We start from the raw sequence: 17,633 nt of genomic DNA, 5'->3' as shown, positions 1-17,633 counted from the left end.
TTGGGTGCAACCCTTCAAATTTTCCATTCTCCCCACCTGCCCGGCCCAATTTATTATTCTCCGCTGAAATTTACCTTCTCTCTTCCAGTTTGCCATTTTCTGGTTTGATGGTATCAAAGAAAAAAATGAAATGAAATTTTTCAGTTTTACGTCCCACTCTTATGCCGGCGAGGCTAAAGGAAACGGTGATAATAGTGAGAAATGAATGGAATGGTGAAAAGAAGAAAGTGAGAGGGAACGGGAGAACCTCGGGAAAACCCATGCACACGGTGTTTGTCCACCACAAAGTTCATTTGGTGCGAACTAAGATCAAACCAGGGATCTCACGTACCAGACGTGAACGCTCTACCACTGAGTCACCGCAGCATCCTAATTTTCAAAGAAAAAATATATCTTCACAAATCATCTCATGGGTCAACTTGCGCCCTAAAGCTCGCCTGCTGACACCTCTCAGATCTCATGGACGTAAGTTGTACCATAAAACCTGCCTGTTGGCATCTCTGGGATCTCATGGGTGCAATTTGCGCTCTAAAACCCACCTGTTAACACCTATAGGCTAGGTTGAGCAATTAGTCTCTTGAGTTTTATATATAAAAGTCAACAGCATAGCCTTATTAAGGGCCTTCACTACAGCGAAATTAAACTAACGCTAATTTTAGATTTTTTCTGTAATATCTTCAAAACAAATAAAAATACTCGAAAAGCAGATGCATGTGATACCGTTATTGCAACTCATCTATCTGCTTTCGATTTGCAACTGTAGAAAGATTTAGCATTTTTTGCGGCTTCTGTAAATAGCGGGATACCAAAAGCGGATACAGGTGAATTGTGGTAAAGGTATCACATGCAAAATCGTATTGTATAGTTCACTACGTTTCTGCTTTTCGAATATTTTTATTTGTTTTGAAGATATTACAGAAAAACTCTAAAAATTAGCGCTAGTTTCATTTCGCTGTAGTGAAGACCCTTAATATGTCTATTTAAAAAAAAAAAAAAAAAAAAAAAAAATGAAAAATGAAAAATGTCAAACAGTACTTATATCAGTGGAGAAATCCCTCCTAACCTCTCAGCAAAATCTGAAATGACGCTTATTGTACTGCACGTGACAACAACATATCGTGCTAGAGTTTACACTGAATTATTTTATAAACATTTCCGCATTCGGAGCAGTGTGTGTGACCGGAATTCTTCTATTTCCGGTGTAAATGGTTGCTTCAGATACATATTCGAATATTGGTTGCAAGGGCGCCGATCCTGAGGAGCCAGGTGGCCCGGGCCCCTCAAAAGCTTAAGTGGGCCCCTTCATTGCATTTGTGAATATAGAATATTTGGCATAGTTTGAATGCAATTTGTCTTAAAATCCTCATATATAGGCCCTATATGCCGCCTGCATCTGAATGCCCTCCCCCCTAAATTTACAGAGAAATCGGCGCCCTTCATTGGTTGGGATCCTACTTTAAATAACAGGCTAAAAGCTTTGGTGCTTTAAATGGAAGTTAAACACAAAAATCCAACCCCAAAATGCCCTGTAAACTGTTTACACGCTTTCATTATCCGTATTGTGCAAATTATACACAAAAATAATGGAAAAAAGGAGCAAAAACGTCAATATTTAACAAAGTGTATGAGTATCAATGTTAAAGAAAGAGGAAAAGCAACCACAAAACTTTTAGCTAATAGCTACGTGGTTAGCGTACGCACCTTTGACATGGGAGGCAAGGGGTTCGATTCCCAATGGGAGCTTATGGGGTTTGGATCCCGTGTTAAGTTGTAAGTCCGCATCTCATATAGGTACTATAGATAAACCACATTGACTTGACACCTAGTCTTCCATTCCAGCCGCTGCTATCGGCTGAAGGAATTCCACTCCCTTTCGCTAAGGCTCTCTCGCTTAGAACAGCTGCACCCTTATTGGCTCAACTCGTGGGTGTGTCGAGGGTGTGAGCTTTAGTTCGCATTTTGCCATGGCTCAAGACATTTTGGCAGCACTATAGAAAAGTAACGTTAGATTGCAAATAAACTAATTTTTAAAGTCTTCTTTCATCTTATAAGTTTTTAATCTTTTATTAGGCTACTTCCACCTCTTTTAATAAACCGAAACTTTTTTTTTTTTTTTTAAATTTCTATAATGAGATGATACTGCTTGCTATATAAGACATTAAAAGTCGGGAGACCCATGAAGCGATTTATAGCGTTTATCAGAGAGAGAAAGAAAGTGAAAAGGTGAAATGAGTGCCACTCTTTTCTGACATGATGTTTGAGAAATCACTTACACCGCATACTAGAAAATGTTAGTATTAGGGGTGTTCCGGATTCCGGAATTCCGGAATATTTCGGAATGAAAATCTTAATTCCGGAATCGGAATTAAAAATTTTCTCATTCCGGAATTCCGAGATTACGGAATTCCGGAATTTCGGAATTCCGGAATCTCGGAATTTTGGAATTCCGGAATCTCGGAATTTTGGAATTCCGGAATCTCGGAATTTTGGAATTCCGGAATTCTGTAAGTTCACTCCGAAAAATTCGAAATCTCGGAATTGCGGAATCTCGGAATTTCGGAATTCCGGAACTTCATCCCGAAATTTCAGAATGCATGAATCTCGGATTTCCGGAACTTCAGTCCGAAATTTCGGAATTTCGAAAACTCGTAATTCCGGAATTTCTATCAGAATCTCGGAATGTTGAAATTTCTGATTCATGGCAATCGAAATTGTAGAACCAAGTAACTGGATTTTGAAATTTTAGAGTTCCTTGATTTCATAATTACAAAAGTTCAGAAACTGGAATCTTCAAATAACATGACTATGAGATAGACATCAACTCAGGCAGATTAGTTAGGTGGCTTAGTGAAAAAATCGTGCAAAATGTGATACCAACATGCCACTTTCAGGGGTGATGTGTACTTATGTAAGGACAAAATATGGATATAGACCCAAACTTCTGGGGGCGTGGTTTGCCCGGTATGACATCATCAACATGGCCGCCAGCTGAATTAATTCCCTTAAATTAAAAAAATAATAACTTGGCTACCGTTCAACATAGAAACTTCGTTCGTGCTTTATTTGTGAGAACATACTCCAGATCTTGAATTATGTAAAGAATATCTTATATATATGACCGCCATTTTTAAAAAATGGCGTCTCAAAGTGAAAAGAAAGCATTACTCGAAAACAATTCTTGCGTTTAACGCTGAATAACTATGAAAACGAGTACGAATTCACAAAACCATTTTGAAATAATCGAAATCCCGCGTTTCAAGAGCTTTCAAACGGTACATTTATTATTGTTGTATCAATGTTATTAACAATTACAAAATTAATAGTTTTATTTGTTTTTGTGTCTTTTTTGGTTCGCCCTTGAGTTAACTTCTGCTTGGGATTTGTTTGGAACACATTTCACAGAGAAACAATGTCGAAGGGAAGGAAGTGCCAATTAATGTCTTGACCAAGATTTGCAACGTGTAGTGAGTGTCAGACCTGAAAATATTATTAAATGGAACCTATGTATTTTGTGTCAAGAACATTCATCTGAAAAACTCGTGTGCCCAGCGAAAACCAAAAGATCAGACGTTGGCGCCAGATACAGGACTTTGTGTAATGATTTACTATCATATCAAGGAAACGATGGGCTTCCATTTAACATTCGCCTTGAATTACTTGATGACGGAAGTGGACTCTAGGAAACCATTACCAGAAATGAGGGTAAATTTCATAAGACGTGCAGAAACAAAATCGATCGAAGCAAACTTCAGAGGATAATAACAAAAAAACGAAAACACGAAGATGAAATCGTTGATAATTCCCCATCTACTCATTCAACGTTCAACGCAGGTGACGTCAAGTACATCTGCTTCTTCTGTGATGTAGACGCCACATCTGATGCACTGGTCAACGTTCGTACTCTTGACTTGAGTAACCGAGTTCGTGATGCGGCTGTTACTTTATGTGATACTAAGTTATTGGCAAAACTTAGCAGCGGTGATATGGTCGCCACGGAAGCTAAATATCATAAAAAGTGTTTGGCTCAGTTATACAATCGTGTACGTAAAGTAGCAAGTAACAGGAAGAGCACTGAGAAGAAAATTATGCATTAATATATGGGATGGTGCTATCGGAAGTGATTTCCCATCTTCAAGATGCGCCTCAGACAGAAAGCCTCCCAGTGTTCAAAGTAGCTGACATTAAAAGACTTGTAATTCGTCGCCTGATCGAACTTGGCGTTGCTGATGCAGAGAAGACGGTACACAGTTCAAGGCTTCGGGAGAAAATTCTAACCTATATACCTGACCTAACAGAAGTAAAGAAAGGAAAAGATATTCTTATTAATCCGTCTAATGTGGGAGATGCTGTTCACAGTGCATGTATGTATAACTCTGAACAGGATGGATTATCCTTAGCTAGAGCAGCATCTAATCTAAGAACCCACATTTTCAAATCTACCCCAAAATTTAATGGACATTTTACCAGCAAGAGCCAAATGGAATCTGTTCCTGTAGTGCTGACAACGTTTATGAGAATGGTTCTGGAGGGGCCAAACATTTCAAATGAGGAATGTGGGAATGCGAGTACAGCGGCATTATCGCTATCCCAACTAATTAAGTTCAACTGCGTAAAGGAGAGACGAAATAATAAGTGTCAAGTGAAAACCCGTAATTCCCTGGAAAATGAAACTCCCTTACCACTGTATATAGGCTTGGTTATTCACATGAAAACACGGAAGAAAGGCTTTATAGAACGACTAAACAAACTTGAATTATGTGTATCATACGATCGAATTCGCGAAGTATCAGCAACACTAACCAATAAACTTTGTCACTATTTTAAGGACCAGAATGCAGTGTATCCTCCTGGTCTGGTTCCAAATAGGTCTATCTGTGCTGCTATAGATAATATCGATCATAATCCATCTTCGAACACTTCCCATTAAGCGTTTCATGGAACTGCCATATCATTAATTCAAAAAGTGTTCGACTATGACAGTGCTCCCCATTTGTTGGTAAGTGATAAGGAATGAACAAAGAAGATCACTAGCTCATTACCTGATTGGTACACTCGCATCCCTAGAACATCAGTGAGGAAAGCTGCTGAAATCACTGCATTTGAAAATGAAATTTTAACGTTTAGTGCAGAGCACAATCCTTTTTGGAACAAATGGCTGCAAATGATAGGAGAAATTGATCTCGAAAGTTCTGAAACCATTCAGCATATTGCGCGGAATGCTTTCTATTCTACAGATGCTGATATTTCTCCTCCATCAAAGAGTGTGTGTGTATTACTTCCCGTATTGTATAATTCGATAACATCACCAGCAGTCGTTCGTCATTGCTTTGATATCATTAAGTAAGCACTGTTGTCATTAAATTCAGGCCAGATACTGTGATTACGTATGATCAACCAGTGTATGCTATTGCGAAACAGGTGCAGTGGTCCATGAGTGATGTGTATGGAGAAGACAAGGTGGTTGTAATGATGGGTGCACTTCACATTGAAATGGCTGTGCTGAAAGTGCTAGGGGACTGGCTTACAGGAAGTGGATGGGCAGAACTTCTTTCAGAGTCAGAGGTCCTCACTTCTGGTAAAGCTGAGCAGTGTTTTCGAGGTATTCATGTTAAAAGAACGAGATATGCACACGACGTTACATACGCAACACTGTATCTACTTCTAAGACAAGTATATCAAAATAGTTTGTCTACAAAGAGTGATAAGTAACCGACTTTTGAGGAGTGGATTACAGTACGTCTGAACGAATCCTACCAGTTCAAATACTGGTACACAGTGTTTCAGCTGCAGTCTTCACTGTTCCTTCTTCTCCACAGCATTCGGGCAGCAAATTTTGAAAAGTTAATCCTTTCACTAAAATTGTTGTGCCCATGGATGTTTTCTACTGATCATACACATTGTGCGAGGTAGAGTTTTCATCAACACTTTGGAAGAATTAAGGACAAAACATCCATCTATTTACGAGTAGTTTCGGCAGGCGGGATTTGTTGGCTCTACAAGTGGACGTCCCTACCCATGTATATCGCATGATCACATGCATGAACAGTGTAATAGAGATCTGAAGGATATGGGAGCGCTGTTGGGTTGTTTGACAATCTCGAAGCTGTGTTGAAGTGGTTCCTTTCTGGATCCGTTATCATGAACCTGGTTAAACAGTTTGAGAATGACAGTGGTATATGCAGCACCATAAATAACGACATCGAAATCCACCATGAAGACACGCCAGCCGCTAGAAGCGATTTTTCCAAGACGTTAAAAAGCTAATGGACGTATTCCAGCGAGAGGATCGAAATCCATTCACTCAAGACGATAATGTGCTTTTCTCTCTATCAAATGGAATTGTAGCTGATGATGACACAGTATGTTATGTTTGAATTGCTGAACCCCTCGGCAAACAACAATACCAAAATTACGTGAAGGATCGCCTTGTGGGACGTAAGAAGTAAATTTACGACAAAATTGCCAGGAACAATCTTCTTCCATTTGATCGACCTGTACGAAAAGTAACAAAAGAACAGCAGAAAGTGACAATCCTAAAAAAACGACTATGATCTATTTAGCCGCCTATTCCTCCTTGCTTGAGTTTCCTCCATCATTATCAGAAGATGGAACTCTCCACAAAGCCAAAAAATCTGACATCATCACATGTTTAGAAAATTGTGGACATTCCCAACACATGGAGCCAATCGCTACATGCATAATTGTGGATGGACCAGCGATCGTCCACATGCTGGAACCGCTCCCCAGCAGACATTCAAAGAATACAGAGACACAATATTTTATCCCTATATTGTAGCGATATTATCCAAGTTTGAAAGAGTAGATGTTATTTTTGACGTTTACTTGCAGCTAGCTTGAAATTGAGCGAGCGGAGAAAGCGTGGTAATGGACCACGAGTAAAGGTAAGCGGATCAGCACGTATTCCGAGAAACTGGCCTATTTTCCTACAAAACGCCGAGAATAAATAAGACCTTTTCAGATATCTTGCTAGTGGTGTGAGTGAAATTGGAATACCACAAGAGAAGACTATTATTTTCTCCAATGGCTGTGGAGTATCTTCTAATTCCAGTCTTGATCTCTCTTTCTTTCTCCCTGTGAACACGACGAAGCTGACAGATGCATGTTACTGCATGCAAAACATGCCAGTTAGCACGGCCATAGCTCGATTATGATCCGAACGGTCGATTCTGATGTTCTGGTAATTGCCGTTCATGCATTTAACGAACTAAAGTTACAGTCTGTGGATTGAGTATGGTGTTGGAAAAAATCACAGGTACCTTCCCATCCATCAATACGTGGATAAACTTGGAATAAATATGTGTATTGGCCTTATTTAATTACACGCATTCACTGGTTGCGATAACACCTCAGCCTTTGCAGGACGTGGGAAGAAAACCGCATGGGATGTCTGGGGGGAAATCCTGACATTACTAAAGCATTTATGGAGTTGTGTTCTTGTCCACCTAGTATTTCGCCATCTGCTTTCGAAAAAGTTCAACAATTTACAGTTCTTTGGTATAACCGTAATAGCACCACCCAAACTATAAATGAATGTAGGAAATTTCTAGTGACAAAGAAGAGCCGAACTATTGAGAGTGTGCCCCCTACAGAAGCAGCACTTTTTGAACACACCAAACGTGCAGTTTTACAAGCTGGTTACATATGGTCGCAGTGGTGTAAACCAGTTCCCATTATTCCAGATCCTCAACATTGGAGCTGGAGAGAAGTGAATGATGAGTATGAACCTTTTTGGACTCAGCTGTCAGATGCATCAAAACACTGCCAGGAGCTAGTGCAATGTGGTTGTAAAACACTATGCACTCATTCGTGTAAATGTGCAAATCTGACACTTAATTGTACAGCACTTTGTGCTGATGATGGCCAATGTTCTTACTAAAAAACAACACTGTTAAAGTGCTTCACATTCAATAATTCTTGTCATAGCTGCAAATTAAGTTTTTTCTCTTATGTAAGTACCCGTTATTAATGAAAGCAGCATGTTGGTAACATATTTTGCAGGATTCTGTGTCATCTACCTGCAATCTGGCATGTTTTGACAATATATTATTTTTTATAGTATTCCACGTAGCATTACCAAAAATGAAATATCTCCGTTAGTTTTGAAGATAAATCAATGATATAGCTATCGTTTGAAAGCTCTTGAAATGCGGGATTTTGATTATTTCAAAGTGGTTTTGTGAATTCCTGTTCGTTTCAAAGTTATTCAGAGTTAAACGCAAGAATTGTTTTCAAGTAATACTTTCTTTTCATTTTGAGACGCCATTTTTTAAAATGGCGGCCATAAATATAAAATATTTTCTACATAATTCAAGATCTGGAGTATTTTCTCACAAATAAAGCACGAACGAAGTTTCTATGTTGAACAGTAGCCAAGTTATTATTTTTTTTTAATTTAAGGAAAATAATTCAGCTGGCGGCCATGTTGATGACGTCATACCAGGCAAACCACGCCCCCAGAAGTTTGGGTCTATATCCATATTTTGTCCTTACATAAGTACACATCACCCCTGAAAGTGGCATGTTGGTATCACATTTTGCACGATTCGGCATTATATTGACGTTAAGCCACCTAACTAGATATAATGATGAAACTTACTTCTTTTCACACGTTGTCAGTGGTGGCTATACTCCGTCCTTCTGCGGAGCGGAAAGTTCTTAGCCATGGTACTCATTGAACAAAATTTAAACACTTCATTTATTGGTTCTTGTCTTTTTAATGTTCCCCAAAGGCAGGTTCTATGACATTTATACATGGTTGCTAGCTGGGCCACCAGTGCAATACGGAAAGAGTATCAACTAGTTCCTTCCCTGTCTGGCTTCAAAATGACATATAGAAAATGGAAAATTTAGAACCACGGTGAATACATAAGTTGCGAGTTTCATGTTCGTTACCCACATATTTACTTGCACACTTAAACTGACATTACTCTGCTATTATTCCACCCTCGTACTCCTTGATGTTTAGAAGCCAGGTTTTCAAAACGTAGCTGAAATGCTCGTTCTTCGCACGGTCAGAGTAAGTTTATGAAAAATAATTGAACCCCCAATTCCCCTTACGATACACATTTCAACGATTGTTTACACGGTTTACCACGAAAACTATGGATTCGACACTAATATCGGTAGTTTCCGGTTATTTTTACATGTTACCTCTTGCCACTCCAACCATAGGGGTGTTAGGGGGTCTTGAGGGCTTAACTGAAATTTAAACGACATCGAGTGTCAATGTTCAACTCAGCGACCTAAAATAACTATGAATTCGACAGTAATACCGGTCGTTTCTCATTATTTTTGCATTTAACGCTCTTTCAACTCGCCTCCTTGGGAAGCTAGGGGGTCTCTCTTGTTTCCAGGTTGTAAAGTTATATGTTTAATTTAATAATTGAAATTGCGAAGTTTAATTGAAATTGCTTCGGGCGTTCCAGAGTTATGTTGGAACAAACATACATACATACATTTTCATAAGATAAAGCATGTAGTTCTTCTCCCTCCTAACTTTCTTAGTTTTTAATTTCTTGTATTTGGAAAATGGAAACTTTTCAATAAAAACGTGGTTCGGAGCTCACATACATAGTTGATTCCGTAACTAGCTGATAGTAAATAGTTTTTCATAACGTAAGCCTTGCATAATGCTATTACACACAAATATTAACTGTTATGCCATGCTATCTTTTTTTAATACATAAAAAATAAACTTTCCTTAGTGTTAAATGTATTTTGTATTACTATAAAGAAGAAATAAAAATATAATAGAGCTAAATTAATGGAGAATTGAAAATAGAATATAAGAAACATTCATATATTTATAATAACTGTAATTAATATTTGTAAAAAACAGTGGAGAAATAGACAATCTAGGTTTCAACACAAAGTAATAATGAAATGCCATATCAATAGAATTTTAATCCTCTCATGTTTCTTTAATTTAATTTAAAGAAACCTTTAATTTTAGTTTCTACATTAAAAAAAAACTATCATAATCGTACAGCTTAGTATGATAATTACATATGAAATACTAAAGAAAAATAAATAATAAAAAAATCTTCGACTCAATTTTAAGAAAAATCTTCCTGAAAAAAGAAACTCATCTTCAATAACAAACATATTGTAGAATTATTAATGGAACATTCATTTATGAAATATGAATACAATTGCCTGATTTATTATTTATTTATTTATTTTTTTTTTGGGGGGGGGGGGTGCGATCGTCCGAGAATTCACTGGTAGTAGGAAACTTACCCGTTGTGGATTTTTCATTGCAGTTGAATAATGCAATGAAAGAGATTGATGGATTAGAAAGTGAAATGAAATGAAATCTTGAAGTTTTACGTCCCATGGTTATGCCGGCTAGACTAAAGAGATACAGAGTGTGATGACCAGAGTGAACGAAGTGGTGGAATGAATACGGTGGAAGGAAAAGGGAGAACCCTGAGAAGACCCACGCACACGGTGCTTTTACACTACAAAGTTCACTTGGCGCGAGCTGGAATTGACCGAAAGACCCGATGCACCAAAGGTGAACGCTCTACCACTGACCCACCACGGTTTGCACGTGGCTAAGTGTTGGTGTAGAGAATAATGGAGCTGTTTAACAAAAAATTAATGAGAAAGTGTTAGAAGTAGTAGATAAATAAAATAAAATAAAATAAAATAAAATAAAATAAAATAAAATAAAATAAAATGTACTTTCGTTAAAAAATATTTTAACAAACAAAACAAAATCTAAAAAATGAAAGAAAAGGTCTTCATAAAATTTCTTTTTATCCATGAATTTTAAAAAAATTATTGAGAGCACTCTTATATACAATCAATTTATAAAATATTTAATACTCATGAATATCAAATGATTTTATGATAACGTTACTCATGCTTTTCTTTTGGTCAGGCATATATACATTTAAAAAGGTAATTTTCTTGAAAAATGAATTCCTTTTTCCCTTTGTTGCGCGATTTGATTTGTTTGTTAGTTTTAACAAGGATCTTATAAAATAGAGGATCTGCCCATATGTATCTTCGTCCTATTAAATAATGAAGCCAAAAAACAACCGAGCATCGGCACGTCTGATTGGCTACTCTCGTTTCCGCCATCGTCTGATTGTCTACTTTCGTCTCCGCCATGTTTGTTGGCTCAAAACAGGGTGCGAAATCATTTGAAAATGGTGGGGGGGAAGAAGTTCAGCGATCCACACTAATGCTTCGCGGAGCCTCCAAAAAATTGAAATATTAATGGATAATAATAATAATAATAATAATAATAATAATAATAATAATAATAATAATAATAATAATAATAATAATAATAATAATAATAATAATAATAATGTTCAAACTAGTCGTAATTGTTATTTAAAAATACTTTAATGTTATTTATTCATTTAAGCAAAATTGGTAACTTATCTACTGCATTTAATATACACTTCGGTGCGTATGGTCCAGGGTTAGACTCTAGTGGGAGCACAGTACCCTTGTGTTTACCATTATATTGAAGATTACATTCGCGAAAATAGTAGTAGAGATATATAAGTCAGAAATAATAGTCCCTGAGAACCGATGTCCTAACCAAGCATTAGAACTACTAACTTGAAGCGCTCCACCTGGCAAGCCATAGATCCTCATGAGCTGTAGAGTCAGAGTATAGTTTTTATTATTATTTATGAAATTCTCGTTTCTTCGCTACGTACGTAGTGTTTCAGTTTGGTCGTTCAGATATACGGTCACCTTTGTAAGACTAAATAATACTATGTATCTATATTGTATTATTAGCAAGAATATATTATTATAAATAATGATTTCAATACTAATACTTGATAGACAACAAAAAGCCGTGTTGCCTCAGTGGTAGAGCGCTCACCTCAGGTGCGTGGAATCATCGGCTGGATCCTAGCTCGCGCCAAATTCTGCTTGTGGTATACAAACAATTGGGTGGGGGTTTTCTCGGGGTCCTCTAGCTTCCTTCCACTATCCTAATCAACCATTATAATTCATCTCATCATGAGCGTCTTCCTTAGCCGTGGTGAATATTCATAGGACGTTAAACTTTAGAAAATAAAAGCACAAACACTATAATACGATTGATTTGCTGATTTAAGTTTAATGACCCTTTTCAGCAGCGAGGCTATGAAATGTGGACTTACAGTTTAAGGTGAAATCCGAACCACTGTAATCGTTCAATTTTTTGTCCTGCGGCATCTGTGACTGTCGCGATATTTTTAAGTGTTGCAGCTGTAGATGATTTACTGAACACCTGGTAAAGTTCGCCTAACAAACATGCAAAGTTGTGAACAGCATTCACAACACCAAAAACTCTTTCAGAAACAAGATCAATTCGATGGGCCATGCAGTGTACGCTAATTAGGCACGGGTTGACATTTCTTCTAAATTGAGCAGCAACACCTTCGTTTCTCCCAGTAAACACTGCATCCCCGTCCGAACTAAATCCAACCAGTTTTTCTTTAAGATTAAAAATATCTAGGCCATTTTCGGAAAATGCTTGAATAATTTTCTCTTTAAGGGATTTTGCATCGGCATTTTCTACAGGCACTAATTTATAAAAACGACAACAAGGTTTATTTTCTTCGTCCACATATGTTCATATAACAGCAAGTGCTTATCCGCAAACCTGTTTGTAGGTTCGTCCACTGAAATTGAAAAACAATCTGTTTGTTTGAGAAATTTTACCAATTTTGCATGCAACTGGTACGCTAGAGAATAAAGGTCTTCATCTTGTCAACAACCGAACAACCTTAAAAGTTAAACACCTGATCCTTTTACAAATAAACTACCGTACGTTTTTTAAAACAACATGCATTTAAAATTATTGTTTGTCTGAAAATTTTATTTATAGACGTACTTATATTTTCCTATTAAGGTGTCCCCCCTTAAAGATTTTGGTGAGGGGGAAAAGCTAGTGTAAAATTTTTAGTGGGGGGGAAATCCCTCCCGTCCCCCCCGTGATTTCGCACCCTGGCTCAAAACATTGCGATCCTATTGGGTGGAGTGGGCAGAGTAGGGGTGGCGAAACTGTGACGTATGGCCTCAAGATTTTGTTGTAAGGGCAGATCCTCTATTTTATAAGATCCTTGAGTTTTAAAACAAAGCATGTCTTTTAAAACAATATTTTATTATTTATTTTTGTGATGTATATATGAAAAATCGTGAAAATCTGAAATGTTCTTCGAGCTTCCGAATCTTAACCCGTGTGTACTAGATAACCCCGCTTTACTCGGTAGTAAAGCTGGTTGCATACAAAATGCTTGATATCTATGTTTAAAATGTAACAAGAGCTCTAACTTTGAAAATAATATATACGAATATATAGAAGTAACGGAATATTGTATTGTCACCCAATTCATTCTGCTACCAAAATTTCATTACCTCTATTTTATGACGTCGGGAAACTCTGAGAACACTGAGAATTCTTTTCATGGCTTAAGTTTCAGTTGGTATCCTTATGTAGATACGAATAATAGAACAGAACAAGTTTTAACCATGAGAACAAACAGTCGCATTAGTAAATGTTGAAACAAACAAATCTTCCTCTATGCCATTGGCGTCTCTGGCATGTAAAATTTGGGGGGGACATCAAAGATGTTATTCTGTTGTTAGTAAATAAATTAAATTAAAATAAAATATTGAATATTTCGTATTTCAAAATATTGGGGGGGACGCGTCCCCCCCGCCAGAGACGCCCATGCTCTATGCACATACTTATCTTCGCTAACGCCCCTGCTTCACTCTGTCCTGACGCAGATTATATACAATACTTGCTTACAGTGACACGTAGCACAGATTCGTGGGTGTTTTTCACATAATTAGAACGAGCATCCCTTATCTATAAACAGGGTAATTGGAAATCATACAAGTAATGACATAATAATCCTTTTTGGGGTATCTGGTAATTGTATCTGAATCCTGATTACAGTGGCGGCTTTAGCGGGTAGGAAGGGTAGGCACATGCCTACCCAAAACTTTTGAAAAGTATATAAACGCTAAAAGATACCATAAAGAGTAAATATATTTTCCACTATTTATATTAATGGTAGAGCATCAACCACTACCGATACTGTAAAAGTAATTTCCTACTCTCATTAACCAATCAAATGTGTATATGTATCCATAAGCGAGGGAGCGGGCCTGCCCAAAATTAAAATCCTAAAGCCGCCCCTACTTGATTAACTAGTAGTCTGTTTCACAGTTCATCATTGGTCATCCTATTGTCGATTGGACAATGTATTAGCATTTATCGTACAGTCAGAAACAATATTAAGTATAGGTTAGGTAAAGTATTAAGCATAGGTAAAGTATAGGTCATTTCTTTTACCTCCAACCTATACCTAATATTGTTTCTGACTGTATAACTTTCATTTACTCTGCCTGCAAAGATACAACAATGCTATCTGTCTCAAAACATGACTCAGTCCTATTTTTCATGTCTGTGTAACAATGTCAACTGGAGAGTGTATTGCAAAGTAATATTAGAATAATAATGTAGTCAATAATAAGGTTTAACCATTGCTAATTTCAGTATGAAATGTACTCGTTATGTTATGCATCTTCCTGATTCCATTCTTAACAATGGAAGTGTGACAATTTATTTGACAATCGTTTCTCGTAATTTTCTTACCATATAGATATACAGACTATAAATTCCAATTACTATTATTCGGAAAAACATACACAAAGTATGAAAAATATTCTAAAATACCTTACCTTACCATATGCTTCCGTTGCCGTATTATTTCCTATGTTTTTGCGTAGTGAGTGCACTTTATCCACTGTATTTTCAAGACACATTATTTGATTTGAATTAATTCCCAAAGAAACGGCAATTATTGGTTAACAATGAATCTGTGCTAAGCATTGAATAGAATTGATTTGACAGTACTATTTATTTAATGATTAACAAGAGTTGATTTATTGCCTATAAATTACTAATGTATCAAACAAATTTATTCGTTACAAATTATTAAATTAGCATACATTGTTTTATTCAAATTAACATCAAAATATCTTATCCAATATACTGTGAAGTGTGAAACAAACATCAAGACGTGATTCTACAAAGTGAAAACGAGACCAAAAAAGTCCTTATCAACCCGTATGCAATGATCAATAGTTTTGGAGTGACAGAATTCTGAAATCATAGAAAAATTATCTTTTGAGTTGAATATTGTTCAACCAAAATCAGCCTTGCGTATCAACTGATCTCAACCATGACCTGCCTTGACCAATCTAAGAAACTGGCCTTAGAACTCGACCGATCTCAACCAAAACTGGCGTAAGGTTTCGAACAATCTTATCCAAAATTGCCTTTAGACATTTAGACCTCAAGGGATCTCAATCAAAATTAACCTTATACCTTGACCGACCTTAACCGAAATAAACCTAAGTTCTCAACCAATCTCTAAAATAATGCCTTAATTCTTCAGCTTATCTCAAGCAAAATTGCCTTTAAACCTACCTTAACAAACCTAAACCAAACTTGTCCTTAGATCTCGGACCATGTAGGAATCTCAATTTAACTTTTTTTCTACAGGGTTAATTTTTATATTATTTTTATGATTTAATTTTGTTTCTCATTTCGTTCAAGTTTTCGTTTATGTCAATTATTTAATTTCGGCGTTATTTAATTTGCTTATACAGTGGGCGTAGTGATACTAATGATCATGTTTGTTACCTACTGAAATGCATATATTTAGGGAATTTTCTTCTAAATTATGTGAATTTGTATTATGTTGGTATTGTCGTATCTAAATATTTGATTTCGTTATTTGTGACAAATATTATCAAAATTATTCACTCAGAAACTTCGATGATTATTAAAAATAGGCGGATTATATTCTTAGCCGTGTATAATTATGTTTATTTTCTCCATTATGTTTTAATGTAACGTTGCTACGGAAACGGGCGTGTGAACCCCATGATTTGTTGAACGTCTGGGGTTGAGACTAGGACTAGGTATTCGATAGTGGTTTTAAAATGTCACTTGTATAAAATTTCCGCTCCAATATATACTGTATTTTATAATTTTGCTGTTTTTAGCTGAAGTAAGGCATGCTAATCAAAAGCAAATATTTAAGTGAAATTGTGAAAGATAACCCACTATATAAAACAATTGGAAAAAATATCTTGAGTGAAAAAGTACATCTAAATTCTTGTGAGCAGATAGGCTATTATTTCATCAGTGCCATAACTTGTTTCATCAGCTTGCTGATTAGTGAATCTTGAGCAGTAATGTAAGCTGAAATATTATTTTGGTTGAGATTTTCTTCAAAATTAAGGTAAAACCAGATATAACATTTTGGAGATTTTAATATTGCAGTTCAAATTACTTTTACAAGGCAGAAGTTTAATTTTGGAGTGCATGGAAAAGGCATTGAGCATGATTCGTGGCTAGTTTTATTTTACTCCCTCCTTCCACAGAATGAAGTAGATGTATTTCCGAGCATTGCACAATATTTTACTACATATGTAAATTATTAATATATTGACAGAATGAAAGAGTCTTGGTGAATAAAAATGTACTTTTTTCAATTCAATGACCTCAAATTTGACAAAATACAGTATTAACAAAAAAGAATAGTCAATATAGTATTGACAAAATAGAATAGTCAATATAGTATTGACAAAATAGAATAATTAATATCAGTGGCGGCGTAAGGGCGGGGCGAGCGGTGCCCCCGCCCCGGGCCTCATTTTGTGGGGACCCCTAACGGTAGGTAAAAAATGATTACTAAGGAACCTTGTTAGCATGAGCCGTACAAAGTCCGTCAAAGTTTATAATCCACACCTTCCCTAAATGTAAACGCAATTAATTGTCAATCAATATTACACCAAATAACGGATGAAACAACAGAAATATCTGTCTAATAAAGCTAATCAGTGCTGGATTTCCGTATAAGCTAAACAAACTATAAGCTTTGGGCCTCACTCTCTTTGGCACACGAAAGAAATTTAAAGAAAAAACTGAATGTAGATTAAAAATAAATAAAATAAAAGTTTCATTATCTTGGAGGCTCCCAAAGAAATTTAAAGGAAAAAGCTCTGAATATAGGTGAAAAATAAAGTAAATGTTTCATACTCTTGGGGGGCCCCCAAAGAATTTTAAAGGAAAAGGTTGAATGCAGGCGAAAAAAATAAAACAGACGTTTCACTTTCTTGGTGTCCCCAAGAAAATGTTTTTAAAAAGTTGAATGTAGGTGAAAAATAAATAAAATAAAAATTTTACTCTCTCGGAGCCCCAAAGAAATTTAAAGGAAAAAATGTATGTGGATTAAAATATGAATAAAATAAAAGTTTCAATTTGTTCAATAACCTCAGAGAAATTTAAAGGAAAAGCTGAGTGTAGATTAAAATATAATGAAAGTCAAAGTATATTGTGTCATTTACATTCTAAGGTCTTATGCAAGTAATGGGACCCCGTCTGATAGCCTGCTTCCTAAACTATCACTGTTTAATTTTTTATTTATTCATATATCAGTTCAAGAGAAGGGTAGAAAGAAGGGATCAACGTATATAATGCTTTATTAGGGTACTAGCATTCTGTTCCTAATTAAAAGCTCTTTGGTGCAGATGCTATAGTCGCTGATTCACTTGTTTTCCTTCTGTCTTTA

General features: G+C 36.3%; 1 protein-coding gene across 2 annotated transcripts in view; it reads right to left on the bottom strand.

The window, feature by feature from the left end:
- The window catches only part of LOC145669176 (uncharacterized), a 74,238-nt gene extending 59,407 nt beyond the window's left edge, over positions 1 to 14,831 (bottom strand). Inside the window, exon 1 of one of the 2 annotated variants that reach the window (XM_081737506.1) lies at positions 14,731 to 14,831. In XM_081737506.1, coding sequence (XP_081593632.1) covers positions 14,731 to 14,814 — 84 coding nt within the window. In that variant the 5' untranslated portion in view covers positions 14,815 to 14,831. The remainder of the gene's footprint in view (positions 1 to 14,730) is intronic. The other variant, XM_081737507.1, reaches the window with a different exon arrangement.
- Between the last annotated feature and the right edge of the window lie 2,802 nt (positions 14,832 to 17,633).

Source organism: Thermobia domestica, chromosome 13 (assembly GCF_964235325.1).
Source record: "Thermobia domestica chromosome 13, izTheDome1.hap1.1, whole genome shotgun sequence".
Taxonomy (NCBI): domain Eukaryota; kingdom Metazoa; phylum Arthropoda; class Insecta; order Zygentoma; family Lepismatidae; genus Thermobia; species Thermobia domestica.
This window is presented reverse-complemented; position numbering and strand designations above follow the sequence as displayed.